General features: G+C 37.0%; 1 protein-coding gene across 1 annotated transcript in view; it reads right to left on the bottom strand.

Moving 5' to 3' along the window:
* The window catches only part of CNTNAP2 (contactin associated protein 2), a 2,297,635-nt gene that overhangs the window by 1,290,235 nt on the left and 988,242 nt on the right, over positions 1-19,158 (bottom strand). Inside the window, exons 5-6 of the mRNA XM_003820514.5 lie at positions 16,727-16,930; positions 3,918-4,102 (exon numbers count right to left, since the gene is read on the bottom strand). Of these exons, the coding sequence (XP_003820562.5) occupies positions 3,918-4,102; positions 16,727-16,930 (389 nt within the window). The remainder of the gene's footprint in view (positions 1-3,917; positions 4,103-16,726; positions 16,931-19,158) is intronic.

The raw sequence follows: 19,158 nt of genomic DNA, 5'->3' as shown, positions 1-19,158 counted from the left end.
AGACCATCCTGGCTAACACAGCAAAACCCCATCTCTACTAAAAATACAAAAAAATAGCCGGGCATAGTGGCAGGTGCCTGTAGTCCCAGCTACTCAGGAGGCTAAGCCAGGAGAATCACTTGAACCCGGGAGGAGGAGGTTGCAGTGAGCCAAAATCGTGCCACTGCACTCCAGCCTAGTGATAGAGCAAGACTTCATCTCAAAAAAAAAAAAAAAAAAGGAAAAAAATGTCCACATAGAGTTACATCAAAGAAGTGAACTTGTATTCCATCACTTCTTTCATGATGTTCATCTCCAGAAATTGTGGTAAGTATATTTAATGTATGCTAGCAGTGCTGTGCTGAATCCCACTCATACTGGTTCACAAGAACCAACTGCTAAGCAGAGCTATTATTAAAACTTCCACTACATAAGCTATAAATTAAGTAAATTACATGAAACACAAAATTCATACCTATTCAGAATTTATCTCTACACTTTACTTTCGTATATGTTCTTGAGGTCATTTATATTTATTGCAACTATATGATGGAAATACCGTCATATAGTGCTATTAGGCACCTCTTTGCAACTCCCTATTCAGTTCCATATATGGTAGCGTGAAATCAACCATGGTGGGAAATTCACACCATAAAAATTAACAAATGCTATATATCAGGGCATTCCTGGCCATTCCTCCCTGGAGAGAGCTGGTTGTTAAGCATTTACCAGCACACCTCTACCTTTGGGCCTCAATGCCTTTGTCCTTAGTGTACTCTGGAAGAATTGATTGAGGCAGTATAATCTTGGGGAAGCAGGACATTGCATCTTCAGGTTTTGTGAAGATAACAAGACCAGCTTTCTCTTCCTTTAGGCCAAAGCCTTTAAATAGTTCAGGAATGAATGTTGCATAATTTGTATTATTTTAGGTTTGAAGCTAATTTTCATGCAGTCTGTGAGGTTTGAGTATAGTTAGTGTGTGGATATATCAAGGAGATAAGTACAACAAAACTAGAGACTGACTCTAATACAGTCTGTGAGGTGTTTGTTTGTTTTTTGTTTTGTTTTTGAGATGGAATTTCACTCTTTTTGCCCAAACTGGAGTGCAATGGCATGATTTTGGCTCACTGAAACCTCTGCCTCCTGAGTTCAAGCGATTCTCCTGCCTCAGCCTCCCAAGTAGCTGGGATTACAGATGCCTGCCACCATGCCTGGCTAATTTTTGTATTTTTAGTGGAGACGGGGGTTTCACCACATTGGCCAGGCTGGTCTTAAACTCTTGACCACAGGTGAACCACCCGCCTTGGCCTCCCAAAGTGCTAGGATTACAGGCGTGAGCAACCATGCCCGGCCCAGTCCCTGAGGTTTTTTCTAAACAAATAAGCAAAGGGAGTCCCTTTCCATTAAGAGAAAAGTGTAGCAACATGAAGGTAAGCACAGCCACTTTTATTACATTTCATGCCAATAATTGCAGTCTCTAAGAGGACCGTAATCTGGCAGTAGCCAGAAATGGTAAGTCTACCCTGATTCTTTGTCAGTTAATTTAAATTTCTTCCTATTGTTTCTGTCTAATAAATAAGTTCCAGGTATTTTAGTCTATACCTGCAGTTCTCAAACATGACATTGTATGGGCTTCAAAGTGTCCATGAAACTGCTGATCCGATATAGCAAGTGTTGTGTGTGCGTGAATAGTCATAGACTTTGTCACACACTCAACAGGGTTTATGACCCCAAATTTTTAATTTGGTTTTTTGAAAATTAGAATTATATTTCTTCATTCTTAATGTTCCAGAGTTTTCACCTCTTCTATGGTACTTCAAAGTTTATTAACAGAGGATGAATAATTCATCTTTAAGATCTCTCATACATTGGGAGATAAGTCACATGAGCCAAGACACATACTAATTTAGAGAAGATAGAAATTTCTGGGATGTTCACATACATTTTCTTTTAACAATCAGTTTGCTTTTAAGAGTTTTTTTTAGGGGGGAGGGATAAAATACTTTCCAATAATCTTAAATTCATTTAATGTTAATAAAGTCTCCATCAGTGTTTATACAGTATATTCTACTCTAAATTTTTTATTTAAGAATATATATCGTATATTCATATTGCAACAAACTAGAAACTATTTAAACATAAAGATAATAGAAAACACAGCTATTAATCCTGTTTTTTCCATTTATTTTATGATGAGCATATTCCATATTCTCATAAAATTATACATAAATATACATAACACACACATATATATATATGAATACATCTCCAATTTCAAAACTGGGTGCCAAGGAACATGAAGGTGGTGCAGAAAACTAATAGGGGTGCCATAGTATGTTTGAAATTTTTAAAGAAAACACAACAATATTTGACACCTTTTGGACATTGTGTGAAACTCTAGCTTAAGGTAGTTTACTGTTCTAGTATTAGATAATGTGTCATTCCTTTTAATGATGTGCTGTCTTTGTGAATTTTGGATTTGGTCATTACTCTCATTACTCTGATTAAGACAGAGTATCATGTAGAGTAAAAGTGGAACAGAAAATTAGAATGCCAGTGGCAAATCTGATCCCCATTTCTGCCAGTCGTACAGTGCAATAGCACTCATCCCATTAGTAATAATTGCTGTTGTTGAAGAATGAAATAAAAATCTACTTTCACTTTTATTTTGTGTTTATTTCTCTAAACGGCTACCAAAGTCTTAGGACGTAAATTTTTAGGTTGTTTGGACCTAATGGCTCAGGACTGCTGTGGAAAAAGTTCGAAGACACTAAGGGCTCCATGAACTAAGAAAGTTTGGAAACTTCTGGCTAAGTAATAGCATTGCGTCCCTTTTATCTTACCATTCTGCTGCTTTTGTATGTATAGTGTTATCCTTTTCTCCTAGGATGTATAATACTGTGACAAACATCTTTTTTTCGTTGTTTTTTTTTTTGAGGCAGTTTTGCTCTGTTGCCCAGGCTGGAGCGCAGGGGCACGATCTCGGCTCACTGCCACCTCCACCTCCTGGGTTCAAGCGATTCTCCTGCCTCAGCCTCCTGAGTAGCTGGGATTACAGGCACGTGCCACCACAACCAGCTAATTTTTGTATTTTTAGCAGAGACGGAGTTTCACCATGTTGGTCCGGCTGGTCTCGAACTCCTGACCCTGTGATCCGCCCGCGTCAGCCTCCCAAAGTGCTGAGATTACAGGCATGTGCCACCACGCCCGGCTGACAAACATCTTAAAGAGCTCACCTACGTATATGATTAACAGTTTTAATGGATATTTTAAGGTTGAATTGCTCTCCAAATAATTTAAAAATATGATATACCTACTTTTAACCTATGAGAATATATTTTTATTTATATAAACGTGATCATTGATTATTTTTAATCTCTAATTATTGAGAAGGTAATATATGTCTTTTTGTTCATGAACAATCTTTTAAAAATAGTCTGTATTTTACTTTATTGCTTTTGTGATATTGATTCTGAGAAAACAGAGTTTGTCAAAAGACCCATCTACAGTCATGAGTTTCTAAATGACTTAATATAAACCAGAAACTAAGATTTCTTATTCAATACTTTATAATAAATATTAGACAACCCTCTGCATATAATGTACTGCACATTCTCAAGAAGAATTGATAACATGATTAACTACCAATGAAAGGATTAAATTTATTCTGAATTTATTAAATGGCCTGGATAGCATGGTTCCTCTCTTCAAATTATTACTTTGGTACTAAGATTTTTATAATATTTCAAGTACTCATGATTATAAATTTAGAAATAAAATGAAACGAATTAATCAGGTTTTTAAAATTGTCAGTGTCTTGTTTAGAGAAGAAAATAAAAATGGTGTAAGTAGTAATATAATTAACAATAATACAATACAGTAGGAGAGTGACACAATTGCTCGACATTTTGTTACAATTTCTACGTCATCACATGTACCTCATAGTCCAAGTCCAGGTAGTCAAACTCTCCATTGGTACGGAAGTGCTGCATGCTCCTGTCCAGAGTGAGGTTAATGCTCCGTCCCTGGCGCTCAATGACCACAGAGTGCCAGTGGTGGTCATCCAGCAAACTTCCTGTCATCACTGATGTGTGGCCATATATGGGGCCAAGCTGGTTACTTCCTGCGTACACAGAAGTGAAAAAGAAACAATGCAATGATGCTATGGCCAACTCTGTGAAGCAGAAGATCTTTCATTTACAGCACCTAGAGGCTGACATTCCATCAAAGCTCTATCCATTCGAGTTAACCTGGGATACCAGTAAGTAACAACACTTAAAAATACTTTATGTTCTGGGGACTGTTGTGGGTTGGGGGTAGGGGGGAGGGATAGCATTGGGAGATATACCTAATGCTAGATGACGAGTTAGTGGGTGCAGCGCACCAGCATGGCACATGTATACATATGTAACTAACCTGCACATTGTGCACATGTACCCTAAAACTTAAAGTATAATAATAATAAATGAAAAAAAAGAAAAATAAATAAAATAAAATGTAATAATAAAAAAATACTTTATGTTCAAAGTACGTACAAGTTATTAAACATGGAAAAAAGTGCTTTTTTAAAAAGGGGGAAAATGAGTGTTTTATGACTGTGCAATGAATTCTGCTAAATTTTGGTAGGTTTGTTATAAAGTCAGTGTCACGTGGGCTTTTACAGAAGCCTTCTGGGTTCTGATGCTGGCTCCACTTTTAGCTTGGGTTCCAGGGCAAGTTGAGAATGCTTGGTCTCCATTTTCTCATATATACAATAGGGAAGATAATAGTACCTGCTTTGTAAGGTTGCATGAGGATTAAATGAGTTAGTACAGGCAAAGAATTTAATACACTTTCTGGCATATAGTGAACATAACTGTTACCTGTTAATCTTTTATGACTGTTATAATTATTATTAAGACCACATAGCAAGACCATTTTTAATTTTCATTGACTCCAAAAGCCATTGTTGTAAAGAGAACACTATGCAATTTTTAATGGCACAGAAAATTTACTTGTTATCTTTTAATTAAAATGATAACATTCAGAATTATATATGTAGCTTTTAGTTATGAAATAAGATCTCCATAGCAACAAAACTATAAATAAAAGTAAAAGATTGTTAGAATCTAACATATTTATTAAGGTCATCCTTGGATAAAGTTTACATAGTTTGTTTCATCTATGTTGTCTATTCAAGAATTGCTTTTTATGGTCAGGCAAAATTAATCACTATAAAAATATAATAGGGTTTCAGAATAAATAGCATAATGGAAATAAGAGATAAACAATTGACTGTCACACTAAATTCTTCCTTCCTTCCTTCCTTCCTTTCCTTCTTTCTTTCCTCTCCCTTTCTTTCCTTCTTTCCTCTCCCTTTCTTTCCCCTCCCACACTCCCTCCTTCCTTCCTTCCTTCCTTCCTTTCTCCCTTTGTATGCTAATGCCCCCATACCTTACATTTTCTATTATCTTCCTAGAACATATTTTCTTCTTTTATGGTGATGAAATCAAATGTTGATGTGTGATGGTAAATCAGTGTGTATGTGTAAAATGAGACAAGGAAAAGGAGAGGGACAAGAGGAGGAAGAGGAAGAGAAAGAAAGAAAATTCAGAACTAAGTGAAAAGGTCACACTGAGTTTTATTACTTTAAATATTTACACTAGAAGACTGAGCAGCAGGTAGACACGTCTGATATTTAGGTAACTGCATTAAAGAATGGCAGTAGATATTTGAGTGGATATTTCTCCCTGGCTGTCATAAATTCCAGTCAGTCAGTAAAACTCCATCAGTAAACTGCTTTCCAATGTAAAGCTAATAAACTTTTCTTGGTAAGGTCACAAAGTCAGTTATTTCTTTGAAAACAGTAATGTCACACTGCTATAAGCCACAGTTGATTTTAAAAGGTTACTCTACATGTTTCATTTGGGATAAAAAGTGAAAAGTTTGAAAAAATAAGCATCTTTAGATATAATTCAACTGCAGTGTGTGTGTGTGCACACGTGTGCATGTGTGCATATTTTATGGAAGTACACATAAAATGTTTTTATGTGTACAAAAAACAAAAATGTCTTTTGTTTCTGGTTACTCTCCCCCTGCTCTTCCTTCTTTTCCTCTATTGGGTCTTGTTTTAAAAATAATTTCAGGCTATTTTCCCCCGCTAGCACAATGAATACACGTTCGTTATTAGAAGCGGAGAATATTATGAAGAAACAAGTGAAATGTAATGCAAAAATATTTCCACCTCTAAAAATAATTTGGTCTACTTTCTTTCATATGTTTTCCACAAACAGTCATGCACCACATAATGACATTTCTTTCAACGATGGGCTTCATATATAATGGTGTTAACATCAAATTTAATACTGTATTTTCACTGTATCCATTCTATTTTTTGATATGCAAATACTTACCAGTTTTTTACACAGTTGACTAAAGTATTCAGTACAGTAACATGCTATACAGATTTCTACACTAGGAGCAATAAGCTCTACCATATAGCCTAGGTGTGTAATAGGCTATACAATTTACGTTTGTCTTTGCAGACTCTTGTATTTACAAAGTGTTGAAACTCACACAGAATTTCTCAGAATGCATCCCCATTTTAAAGTGACACATGAGTGCATATATTTAATTAGATCGATAGATTGATACATTTTATATCCTCCAAGTTTTATTTAATATTATATATTTCCCCATACAATTAAAAGTTAGCACATTTTAAATGCTATCAACATATTTCTATGTGTTTAATTTTTCCCAATTTTTGACATTGTAATTAATGTTGCAAATTACATATTTGGACTTAAATCCTAGTGGTCATTTCTTTTTTTGCCTTATGATTTTTGGACCAAAATACTGTATTGTAAGAGATTTCAAGTGTCTGAAGACATACTGTCTAGCTATTTTCCTGAAAGTATTTTCTGACTTGCAGAACAATACAAAGGATCCATTTTGTCAAATACCAACAGTGAAAGTATCACTTTAAAATGTATTTACTAACTTGATAAAAATTAAGCATTGGGTGTTTATATAATATTTTTTTCTTTTATGAGTTATCTTGTATATCATTTGCCTATATTTTCTCCTAATGTCTTGGTATTATTATGCAGTGGTATAATTTCTTATTCATGATTTATATTAAACCAGTATATTTGACATTTGTATTTCCCAGGTTTTGCATGCATTTTAATGTTACTTTTATTTTAATGCAAAAAATAATATTTTATGTAACTAAGTGATGGCAAATTTTGTGTGACTTTTCTTCTTTGTTATAGAAGCTATTGTGTCTATCAGATCAGATCTTTAATGTGAAAAGTTTTATAATCAAGGGTACATCTTTAAGGTAATGTATCATTACCTACAAAAATAACCTAAGTGAAGTTGCAATTTTTAGTATAATACTGAATTTCAAAGTAATAAAAGTTAATATATGAGATACAAGTCATATTCAGGAATGTTTGGACCACTCAAATTGGTAATTGCCAAATAAATCAAATAGCCTAGAATTTTTAGCCAATCAAGAGAAACAGGTGAGATAGGGGCCAAGATGGCTGATGAGAAGCAGCTGAAGTCTGCAGTGCTCAAGGAGAGGAATGGAAGGGATCAGTAAATACAGCATTTTCAAATGAAATATTCAGGTTCTCACATGGAGACGGATTAGGGAAACAACTTCACACAAGGAGAATGAAGGAAAGCAGGATGGGGCTACAGCCTACCCAGGAGCGACATGGAGCCAAGGGAACCCCCAACCCCTGCCAAGGGAAGCAGTGAGTGACTATGTGACCCCAAGAAACCATGCTTCTCCCGTGGATTTTTGCAACTCACAGATTAGGAGATCTCCTTGTGAGCCCATGACACCAGAGCCTTGGGTCTGACACACAGAGCTGTGTGGAGTCTTGGCAGAACAACTGCTCAATCATGCACAGAGACAGATTGGAGCTTTACAAACTCCACCCTGGGATTTCCAACAAAGGTGTCTGCAACTCAGGCAAGGCGGGAGGTCTGCACATACCCCTAGGAAGGGGGCAGAATCCAGGGAGCCGAATGGCATTGTTCTGTGGGCCCCATTTCCATGGCACCCTACAAGAAAAGACCCACTGGCTTGGAATTTCAGCCAGCCACTGTCAACAGGACAAAGCCTTCTTGAGACCAGATGGAGCCTCGAGGAGAGGTACAGACACCATCTCTGCTATTGGGCGACTGGGCCTTTGCAGCCTGTGGGCTTTGGAGAGTCCAAAGAGTCCAGACAAGGAGGAAGGTTTCCCCAGCAGCGTAACACAGTGGCTTTGCCAGATCATGGCCAGACTGCTTCTTTAAGCAGAGCCCTGATCCATTCTTCCTACTGGGTGGGACCTCCCAGCTGGGGCCCTCCAACCACACCCGCCTGCATGACAGAGCTATTTTCTATCCCTGGGATGGAGTGACCAAGGGAGGGGAGGGTCACCACCTTGGTTGTTTGGACAATTCAGTCATTCCACAGCCTGTGGGCTTTGGAGAGTCCAAGCTGATGGGGGCAGAGGCAGTTCCTCACCACAACATAGCTGTTTTGTCAAGGTGTGACCAGACTGTTTCTTTAACTGCCCCATCCCCCCATCCATTCTTCTTCCCAGGGCAGGTTGTCCCAGCTGGGGCCTCTGGCCACCCTTGCCTGTGTTCTCCACGGGACAAAGTGCCTGAAGGGTGGGGCAGGTCACCAACTTGGACATTCAGGCTTCTCAGCTAGTCCAGCCTGTGGGCCTTGGAGAGCCCAAACCGATTAGGGGCTGAAGAAATCTCCAACACAGCACAGTGGCTCTATCAAAAAGCAGCCAGACTGCTTTTTTAAGTCAATTCCTGACCTCATTCCTCCTGACTGAATGAGACCTCCCAACAGTAGTCTCCAACCACTTCCTCCAGGCACATTTGGGCCAGCAATAGGTCAGTTATCCCTAGCATGGAACTTCCAGAGGAAGCAGCAGGCTGCCAACTTTGCTGTCCTGCAGGCTTCATTGCTGATATTATACTTCCAGGTACAGGAAAAACAGAGGCAACTAGTGTCTGGAGTGGACTCCCAGCAAACCACAATAGCCCTATGGATGAGTGGCCAGACTTCTACAGGGCTATTAAAAGAAAAACAAACACAAAACAACAACAACAACAACAACAAACCCCACAAAACTCCATCTCCAAATCAGCAACTTCAAACATTGAAGGTAGATAAGACACCAAAGATGAGAAGCAATCAATGCAAAAAATTCTGAAAAATCCAAAAGCCGAGTGCCCCTTTTCCTCCAAATGATTGCAACACCTCTCCAGCAAGCGCTCAGAACTGGGCTAAGGCTGAGATGGCTGAAATGACAGAAGTAGGCTGCAGAAGGTGGGTAATAACAAACTTCACTGAAGTAAAGGAGCATGTTGTACCCCATGCAGAGAAGCTAAGAACCATGGTAATACAATATGGGATCTGATAGCCAGAACACCCAGGTTAGAGAGGAATATAATTGACATGTTAGAGCTGAAAAACACACTACTACAATGCAATCACAAGTATTAATAGCAGGCAGACCAAGCAGAGGAAGAAATCTCAGAGCTTGAAGCCTAACTTTCTGAAATAAGACAGGCAGACAAGAATAGAGAAAAAAGAATGAAAAGGAATTAACAAAACCTCTGAGAAATATGGAATTATGTAAAGAAACTAAACCTTCAACTGATTGGTGTACCTGGGAGAGACAGGGAGAATGGAATCAAGTTGGAAAACATACTTCAGGATATGATCCAGGAGAACTTCCCCAACCTAGGAAGAAGGCCAACATTCAAATTCAGGAAATGCAGAGAACCTCAGTAAGATACTCCACAAGATGATCATCCGCAAGACACATAATCATCAGATTCTCTGAGGTTGAAATTAAAGAAAAAATGTTAAAGGCAGCCAGAGAGAAAGGCTGAAAGGCCAGGTCACCCACTAAGGGAAGCCCGTCTGACTAACAGCAGCCCTCTCAGCAGAAACTCTACAAGCTAGAAGAGATTGGGGGCCAATAATCAATATTCTTAAAGAAAAGAATTTCCAACCCAGAACTTCACATCCAGTCAAACTAAGCTTCATAAGCGAAGGAGAAATAAGATCCTTTTCAGACAAGAAATGCTGAGAGAATTTATTACCACCAGTCCTGCCTTGCAAGAGCTCCTGAAGAAAGCACTAAATATGAAAAGGAAAAACCATTACCAGCCACTACAGAAACACACCGAAATACACAGACCAGTGACACTATGAAGCAACCACATAAACAAGCCTGCAAACTAACCAGCTAGCAGCATGATGACAGGATCAAATCCACACATAACAATACTAACCTTAAATGTAAATGGGTTAAATGCCCCAGTTAAAAGACACAGACTGGCAAGCTGGATAAAGAGCCAAGACCCAATGGTATGCTGTCTTCAAGAGACCCATCTCACATGCAAACACACACATAAGCTCAAAATAAAGGATGGAGAAAAATGTACCAAGCAAATGGAAAACAGAAAAAAGCAGGGGTTGCAATTGTAGTTTCTGACAAAACAGACTTTAACACACCAAAGATCAAAAAACACAAAGAAGGGCATTACCTAATGGTAAAAGGCTAAATTCAACAAGAAGAGTTAACTATCATAAATATATATGCACCCAGTACAGGAGCACCCAGATTCAAAAAGCAAGTTCTTAGAGATCTTCAAAGAGACTTGGATTCCTACACAATAATAGTGGGAGACTTTAGTACCCCACTGACAATATTAGACAGATCATCGAGGCAGAAAATTAACAAAGACATCCAGGACTTGAACTCAGCTTTGGATCAAGTAGACCTGATAGATAGATACAGAATTCTCCACCCCAAGACAACAGAATATGCATACTTCTCATCACTACACAGCACTTACTCTAAAATTGATGACATAATTGAAAGTAAAACACTCAACAGCAAATGAAAAAGGACAGAAATCATAACAAACAGTCTCTCAGACCACAGCACAATCAAATTAGAACTTATGATTAAGAAATTCTCTCAAAACCACACAACTACATGGAAACTGAACAACCTGCTCCTTAGTGACTCTTGGGTAAATAATGAAATTAAGGCAGAAATCAAGAATTTCTTTGAAACTAATGAGAACAAAGATACAAAGTACCAGAATCTCTGGGATGCAGCTAAACAGTGTTAAGAGGGAAATTTGTGGCCCTAAATGCCCACATCAAACAGCTAGAAGTACCTCAAGTTAGCAACCTAGCATCACAACTAAAAGAATTAGAGAACCAAGAGCAAACAAACCCCAAAGCTAGTAGAAGACAAGAAATAACCAAGATCAGAGCTAAACTGAAGTGGAATAGAGAGGCACACACAAAAAAATCCTTCAAAAAATCAATAAATCCTGGAGCTGGTTGATATGATCTGGCTCTGTGTCCCCACCCAAATCGTATCTTGAATTGTAATCCAAATTATAATCCCCATGTGTTGGGGGAGGGACGTCATGGGGGTGGTTCCCCTTGCTGTTCTCATCATAGTGATTGAGTTCTCATGACATCTGATGTTTTTATAAAGGGCTTTCCCCGACTTCACTCTGCACTTCTCTCTCCTGCCGCCATGTGAAGAAGGATGTGTTTGCTTCCCTTTCGGCCCTGATTGTAAGTTTCCTGAGGCCTCTCCAGCCACGTGAAACTGTAAGTCAAGTAAACCTCTTTTTTTTTTTTTTAATAAATCACTCAGTCTTGGGCAGTTCTTTATACCAGTGTGAGAATTTAATACACTGGTTTTTTGAAATAATTAATAAAATAGTCCATTAGCAAGAATAATAAAGAAGAAAAGAGAGACGATTCAAATAAACACAACCAGAAATCATAAGGGGGGCATCACCACTGACCTCACAGAAATACATTTGTATTTCCCTATAGAAATATGTTTGTATTTCTCTATTATTTTTATAGTATTCTCTGTACCATCAGAGAATACTATGAACACCTCTATGCACATAAACTAGAAAATCTAGAAGAAATGGAAAATTTCTGGACACATGCACCCTCCCAAGACTGAACCAGAAAGAAATTGATTCCCTAAGCCAGACCAATAATGACTTCTGAAATTGAGGCAGTAATAAATAGCCTACCAACCAGAAAAAGCCCAGGATGAGACAGACTCACAGCTGCATTCTACCAGAGGTCCAAAGAAGAGCTGATACCATGCCTATTCAAACTATTCCAAAAAACTGAAAAGGAAGGACTCCTCTCTAGCACACTCTATGAGGCCAGCATCATCCTGGTACCAAAACCTGGTGGATATACAACAACAACAACAAAACTTCAGGCAAATATTTTTGATGAACATCTATGCAAAAATGCTTAACAAAGTTATGGCAAACTGAATCCAGCAGCACATCAAAATGGGTATTCACTGTAATCAAGTAGGCTTCATCCCTGAGATGCAGGGTTGGTTCAACATACACAAATCAATTAATGTGATTAATCACACAAAGAGATCTAAAGACAAAAACCACATGATTATCTCAGTAGATGCAGAAAAGTTCTTGAATAAAATTCAACATCCCTTTATATTAAAAACTCTCAGTTAACTAGGTTTTGAAGGAACATACCTCAAAATAGTAAGAGCCATCTATGACAAACCCACAGCCAATATCATACTGAATGGGGAAAAGCTGGAAGCATTCCATGGAAAACTGTCACAAGACAAGGATGACTTCTCTCACCGTGACTATTCAACACAGTATTGGCTATCCTGGCCAGGGCAATCAGGCAAGAGAAAGAAACAAAGGGTATTCAAATAGGAAGAAAGGAAGTCAAATTATCTTTGCAGATGTCATGATCCTGTAACTAGGAAACCTCATCATCTCAGCCCAAAAGATTCTTAAGCCGATAAGCAACTTCAGCAAAGTCTCAGGATACAAAATCAATGTATAAAAATCACAAGCATTCCTATAAGCCAACAATAAGCAATCAGAGAGTCAAATTACGAATGAACTCTCATTCACAATTGCCAAAAATAATATAAAATACCTAAGATACAGCTAACAAGGGAAGTGAAGGACCTTATTAAGAAGAACTACAAACCTCTGCTCAAAGAAATCAGAGATGACACAAATAAATGGAAAAACATTCCATGCTCATGGATAGGGAGAATAGGAATAATCAACATCATGAAAATGGCCATATTGCCCAAAGCAATACATAGATTCAATACTATTCCCATTAAACTACCATTGACCATTCTTCAGAGAATTTAAAAAAACTATTTAAAAATTCACATGGAACCAAAAAAGAGTCCAATGGCCAACACAATCCTAAGAAAAAAGAACAAAGCTGGACGCATCACACTACTCAACTTCAAACTCTACTGCAAGGCTACTGTAACCAAAACAGCATGGTACTGATATGAACAGACACATAGACCAATGGGACACAGTATAGAACTCAGAAATAAGACCATACACCTATAACCACCTGATCTTCAACAAACCTGACAAAAACAAGCAATGGGAAAAGGATTCCTCATTGAATAAATGGTGCTGGAAGAACTGGCTAGTCATATGCAGAAAATTGAAACTGGACCCCTTCCTTACACTGTACAAAAAAATCAATTCAAAATGAATTAAAGACTTTAATTTAAAACCCAAAACTCTAAAAACCTTAGAAGATTATCTAGGCAATTCCATTCAGGACATGGGCACAGGCAAAGATTTCATGATGGAGATGCCAAAAGCAATTGTAACAAAAGCAAAAATTGACAGATGGGATATAATTAAACTGAAGTGCTTCTGCACAGTAAAAGAAACTGTCATCAGAGTGAACAGACAACCTACAGAATGAGAAACAAATTTTGCAATCTATCCATCTGACAAAGGTCTAATATCTAGCTTCTGTGAGGAACTTAAATTTACAAGACAAAAACAACCCCATAAAAATGTGGGCAAAGGACATGAACAGACAATTCTCAAAAGAAGATATACATGTGGCCAACAAACATGAAAAAAAAAGCTCTACATCACTGATCATTAGAGAAATGCAAATCAAAACTGCAATGAGATACCATCTCACACCAGTCAAAATGACTATTATTAAAAAGTCAAAAAACAACAGATGCTGGTGATGCTGCAGAGAAAAAGGAAAGCTTTTATGCTGTTGGTGGGAGGGAAAATTAGTTCAATCATTGTGGAAGACAGTGTGAAGATTCCTCAAAGACCTAGAGGCAGAAATACCATTTGACCCAGCAATCCCATTACTGGATATAAACCCAAAGGAATATAAGTTATTCTATTATAAAGATACATGCATACATATGTTCATTGCAGCACTATTCACAATAGCAAAGACATGAAATCAACCTAAATGCCCATCAATGATAGACTGGGTAAAGAAAATGTGGTACATATACACCATGGAATACTATGCAGCCATAAAAAGGAATGAGATCCTGTCCTTTGCGGGCAAATGGATGGAGCTGGAGGCTATTGTCCTCAGCAAACTAATGCAGGAACAGAAAGCCAAATACCACATGTTCTCACTTATAAGTGAGAACTGAACGATGAGAACACATGGACACATAGAGAGGAACAACACACATGGGGTCTGTCCGAGGGTTAGGTGGTGAGGAGGCAAAGCATCAAGAATAATAGCTAATGGATGCTAGCCTTAATATGTAGGTGATGGGATGATCTGTGCAGACAACTGTCACGGCACACGTTTACCTATGTAACAAAGTTGTACATCCTGCACATGCATTCATGAACTTAAATTAAAAAAAAAAAAGAAAAAGTTACCATTACTTTCCCTAAATTGTAATTTTGAATGCCAGTACCAATCTTGCAGATCTTCACTTTAGCTTTAAGTAAATCCTAGCTACATCATCAACATACAAACATACATTGGTCTTGTCCATTTAAAAACAACAACAGGGCCAGGCACGGTGGCTTGTAATCCCAGCACTTTGGAAGGCCAAGGCAGGTGGATCATTTGAGGTCAGGAGTTTGAAAACAACCTGGCCAACATGGTGAAACCCCATCTCTACTAAAAATACAAAAATTAACCGGGCATAGTGGTAGGTGCCTGTAATCCCAGCTACTCGGGAGGCTGAGGCAGAAGTATCACTTTAGCCTGGGAGGCGGAGGTGGCAGTGAGCAGAGATCATGCCACTGCACTCCAGCCTGGGTGACAGGGTGAGACTCTGACTCAAAAATAAGTAAATAAATAAATAAAAACAACAACAACCCCACATAAAACAGTTACTTGAGTTCAGATCTTTCAGCAGCCAACATTTCATTTCTCTATGTTCTTTCTCTCTAGTTAACAGTTAACTGAACTAACTGTTCTTCCTCTCTAGTTAGTCAAAATATTTACTTAACGCCTTTCATTCTTTTTTTTTACCTATAAAATTTGTCTTTTCTATTCCACGGAGTAGAAATTAACAGTAACCTCCATGTTGTTAAGCCCAATATTTGCCTCTCTGTCTTCATCTTACGTAACATTTAGATGAATTCAACAGTTGACAACCTCTTTTGTTTCCTTGATTTCTGTGATACTACACTTTCTTCATTTTCTCCTACTCAATATTCACAACTACTTAGTCTCCATTTTAGTCTTCCTCTCTCAGTCTCATATATCAACTTCCATAATAGAAAGTTCTACTTAGATGTTTCATAAGCAGCTCAAATTAACCATGTCCAAACTGATCTCTAGAATTCCTCCTAAAGTCTTCCCTATTTCTGAAAATGGCACTAATGTCCATTAGGTGCTCAAGCCCAAATCCTAGGGCTCATTCTTTATTTCTACTCTTTTCTTCTTAGGCTATATCCAACCCATCATAAGTCATGCTGAATGTACCACTAAAATTATTTCCTTAATTGACATATTTCTCTGCATCTCCCCTGATAACCACCTCATACAAGCAGTACTATCTCTCACCCAAACAATGCAGAAGTTCTGCTGCGACTCTCATATCTACACAAGTAATTCTTCTTACAGAAGTCTCAATGCGCTTGATAAAAATAAGATGATAAAGCCATACAGTTTAATGCCTTCCAACAGCTTCCTATTCTTAAAAATAATATCTAAACAATTTGTCATGCCCTGCAGGATCCCACAGCATTTGGGCAATTTCCACCTCTTGGACTTCATCTTTTGTCTTAATATCTCACAGCATTTATGCACAGCGGCATCCTTCCTGCTTCTTGAGCGTGCTTTTGGTCTTCCATGTTCTCTTCCTATGCAATCTTCTTTCTTTCATGTTTTCATGGCTAATTCCTTTTCATCACTCTGATCTCATCTTAAATATTTTCTCCCCAGAGCAGTCTTGCTTCACTACACATTCTAATATTAGCCCTGTTGCCTTTGAACAGGACGTATTAACCTAGTCCCCTTATCATATTAATCTGTTCAACTGGTTCATAATATATATTATTTGAAGACATTCATATTTGCTTAGTTGTTTTAAAATAAGAATAATAAATGCTATATGGTCTGATTCCTCCGTTAGGTCATGAACTTAATGAGCTTAAGGATCTTGTCTGTTTGTTCCTTGCTGTAGGCCAAAGACTAGTATAGTAACTTGTATAGTAGAGGTGTTTAATAAATATTTTTTGAATGACTAGGTGTTTCATTATATACCTACTGTTATAGATTAAGTATGAATTGAAATATAACATGAGCTCTTTTTATAATTTACATTTTAAAGAATTGAGCAACATGAACATATTCCTAATGGGAACATCCATAATGGAAAGAATAGAACTGACAGTCAGAACACACCTAAGTTTAAACTGAGGACCAGCTTGGCTTTTTTCAGTTCCAAGGTAATGTAATCTCCTTGCTGTCCTTCTCCGTGCAAGATTACTCCTTCACTTTCAGACGTCTTAAATTTCAAGGCAATGACATCTTTCAGTGTTTTCATCTTCTTGTTTCTGAATCTATATGGTAATACAACATGGCCATCAAAGTTGATAACATCAGCCCCTAAAACAAAAAAAAAATAACATATTAGTTCAGCCATGTATGTTACCATCCACTTCCAACAGGTGTCTGCAAAGAATAAATGAGAATTAAGTAAGTGTTTTTCTTGAGAAATTGACAGTCCTCTGTTTTTCTTCTATTCCTTCTTTTGATTTACTGTGTTTGTTTTAAAGGAGGTTTTATGGAGAGTATTGATAAAAATGCTCATAAAAGCTCTATCAGTTGAACATTTTACTTTAATTACAAAATTAGTAATATAAATTCAATGGGTTATATGCTTCAAATCTTAACTTAGAAATCTAGAGTTTAGACCAAAATCGTAAAATTTTTAAATCTCGAACAGATTATGAGACTTAAATGTTCGATTCCTTAATGATAATTCTTCATGATTTTTAAGTATATATTTTATTCAAAAAGTTGTTTTCTTTGATGTAAGAATGAAGGCACTTGGAATGTAATCTTTTATGCTATTCTCTTTTTTTTAATGGTTTTTATATTTCACCACAATTTTAGTAAACCTTGTTGTAGTATTCAGAGCTTACAACCAATCGAATTTTCAGAAACTTCTTAACATTTATTCTTAGGAATCAGTATGTCTCAAATTTCTCATTACCTCCTTGCATTTGGAATGGAGAATTGGGCACCATTGTTTGTTTTTTCACTACATTGGACACAGATATCTTCACTTATCCATATATGAGTTTAAAGAACAAATATCCAGCATATACTATGACTACAGCAGCTCTAATTTTAGTTTTAGGGGAATAGATTAAAATAAGAAAAGTATGTAATCTTTTTAAAAAATGGGAAATATGATCAGAAATATGTGACTGTGAGGATTCGTTTGATAACTACTATTTATTTCACACCAGAAATAAAAATGCGATGGTATTATTTATTAGGCACTATTGGTCAATGCATTCTCAATTCATAGAATGATTCAAAAATGCAATGTAACCATTCAAATCAAATATTGAGTTCAAATAGAAGCTTCATTTCCATGATCAAATCTTCACTGTTAAAAATCTTTTCAATAGACTATTTCTGTAAGCTTTTCATTTTTAAATCATAGAAAGCCTAGTCAAACGGAACAGCTCTAATAACTTTAGAATTACAAGTCTGGACAAAGCTAGCCTCTAGGTTTTGGGCAAGGTCTGGCTAAAGAACTCCAGAGGGAGACATTGGAGAAAAATAATAGCCAGTTTAAAGCCTGTCAGAGAAATATTTTCTCATTTCAGGTCCTAGTTCTCTGGCACTTGTTTACTCCAATCACCACGAGGAACACTTTGGGTTGCCTTGTAAGTGGAGCATACCACCAAATAAATTCCTGTGGGGGCCACAGTAGAGATGCAGGGCTGCCAGAACCACATCCACTCCTTTTTTGTGTTGAGTTTACTTAATTCTATAAAGTGAATTGTTGTGCATACAGTTACTTTGAATAAAATGAAATCTAAGCATGTCTTTCAAATCATTGATGGCTTTCACATACTTTGAAAATATCTATGCTAGTATCTCAAATATTTATGCTTTTAAATAAGTTTGTACAATGTTACATTATAAAACATTCAGAAAAAATATGACCTTAATCTTTAAATTTTAATTCTTATAATCAGCTCTTTATTGCCCATAAAAAGACTTTCTTAATCAACAGAATTCTGTTCTCTGAGACTGTGAATCACAGAGGTTTATTTTAATACGAGGGAAAAAATCAACCGTTTAATTTTGGCTTCTGCTAACACTGCACAGCCAATTAAACTTCAGCTTAATCATATATACTGTCACAGCTGAATTTCAATGGCAATATCTTTTTCATGTGCAATGAGAAATAAAGGAGAAGTTATAATCCAGCAGTTGATAGATACTTTTTGTCTTGAAAAGTGAATAAAAGAAAAACAGATGACAGTAAATTCTGAACTCTAGACAGTAGTTTTGCAGTCAATTTCCTATCAGTGACAGTTAAATAATAGACACATCATTGTTTTATACACCTTTAGCATATTTTAATTGACATAAAATATTTCTAATTCATCTCTCAGGAAGTAAACGTTCCCTGAGCTTTTACTCAGGGAACAAGAATCACCTCCTCTATACTTTCTTCTAAATCAAAACACATTTAGTTCTAGGTACAGAATAATGATTTATGCAAATGTTAATGCATTCCTGTCTTACTTTTAGAGCAATGAGAAAATGTGACAGAAAAGATGAAGATGGCTTATTTTTTTTCAGACAAT

This window comes from Pan paniscus, chromosome 6, assembly GCF_029289425.2.
Source record: "Pan paniscus chromosome 6, NHGRI_mPanPan1-v2.0_pri, whole genome shotgun sequence".
NCBI classification, from domain to species: domain Eukaryota; kingdom Metazoa; phylum Chordata; class Mammalia; order Primates; family Hominidae; genus Pan; species Pan paniscus.
This window is presented reverse-complemented; position numbering and strand designations above follow the sequence as displayed.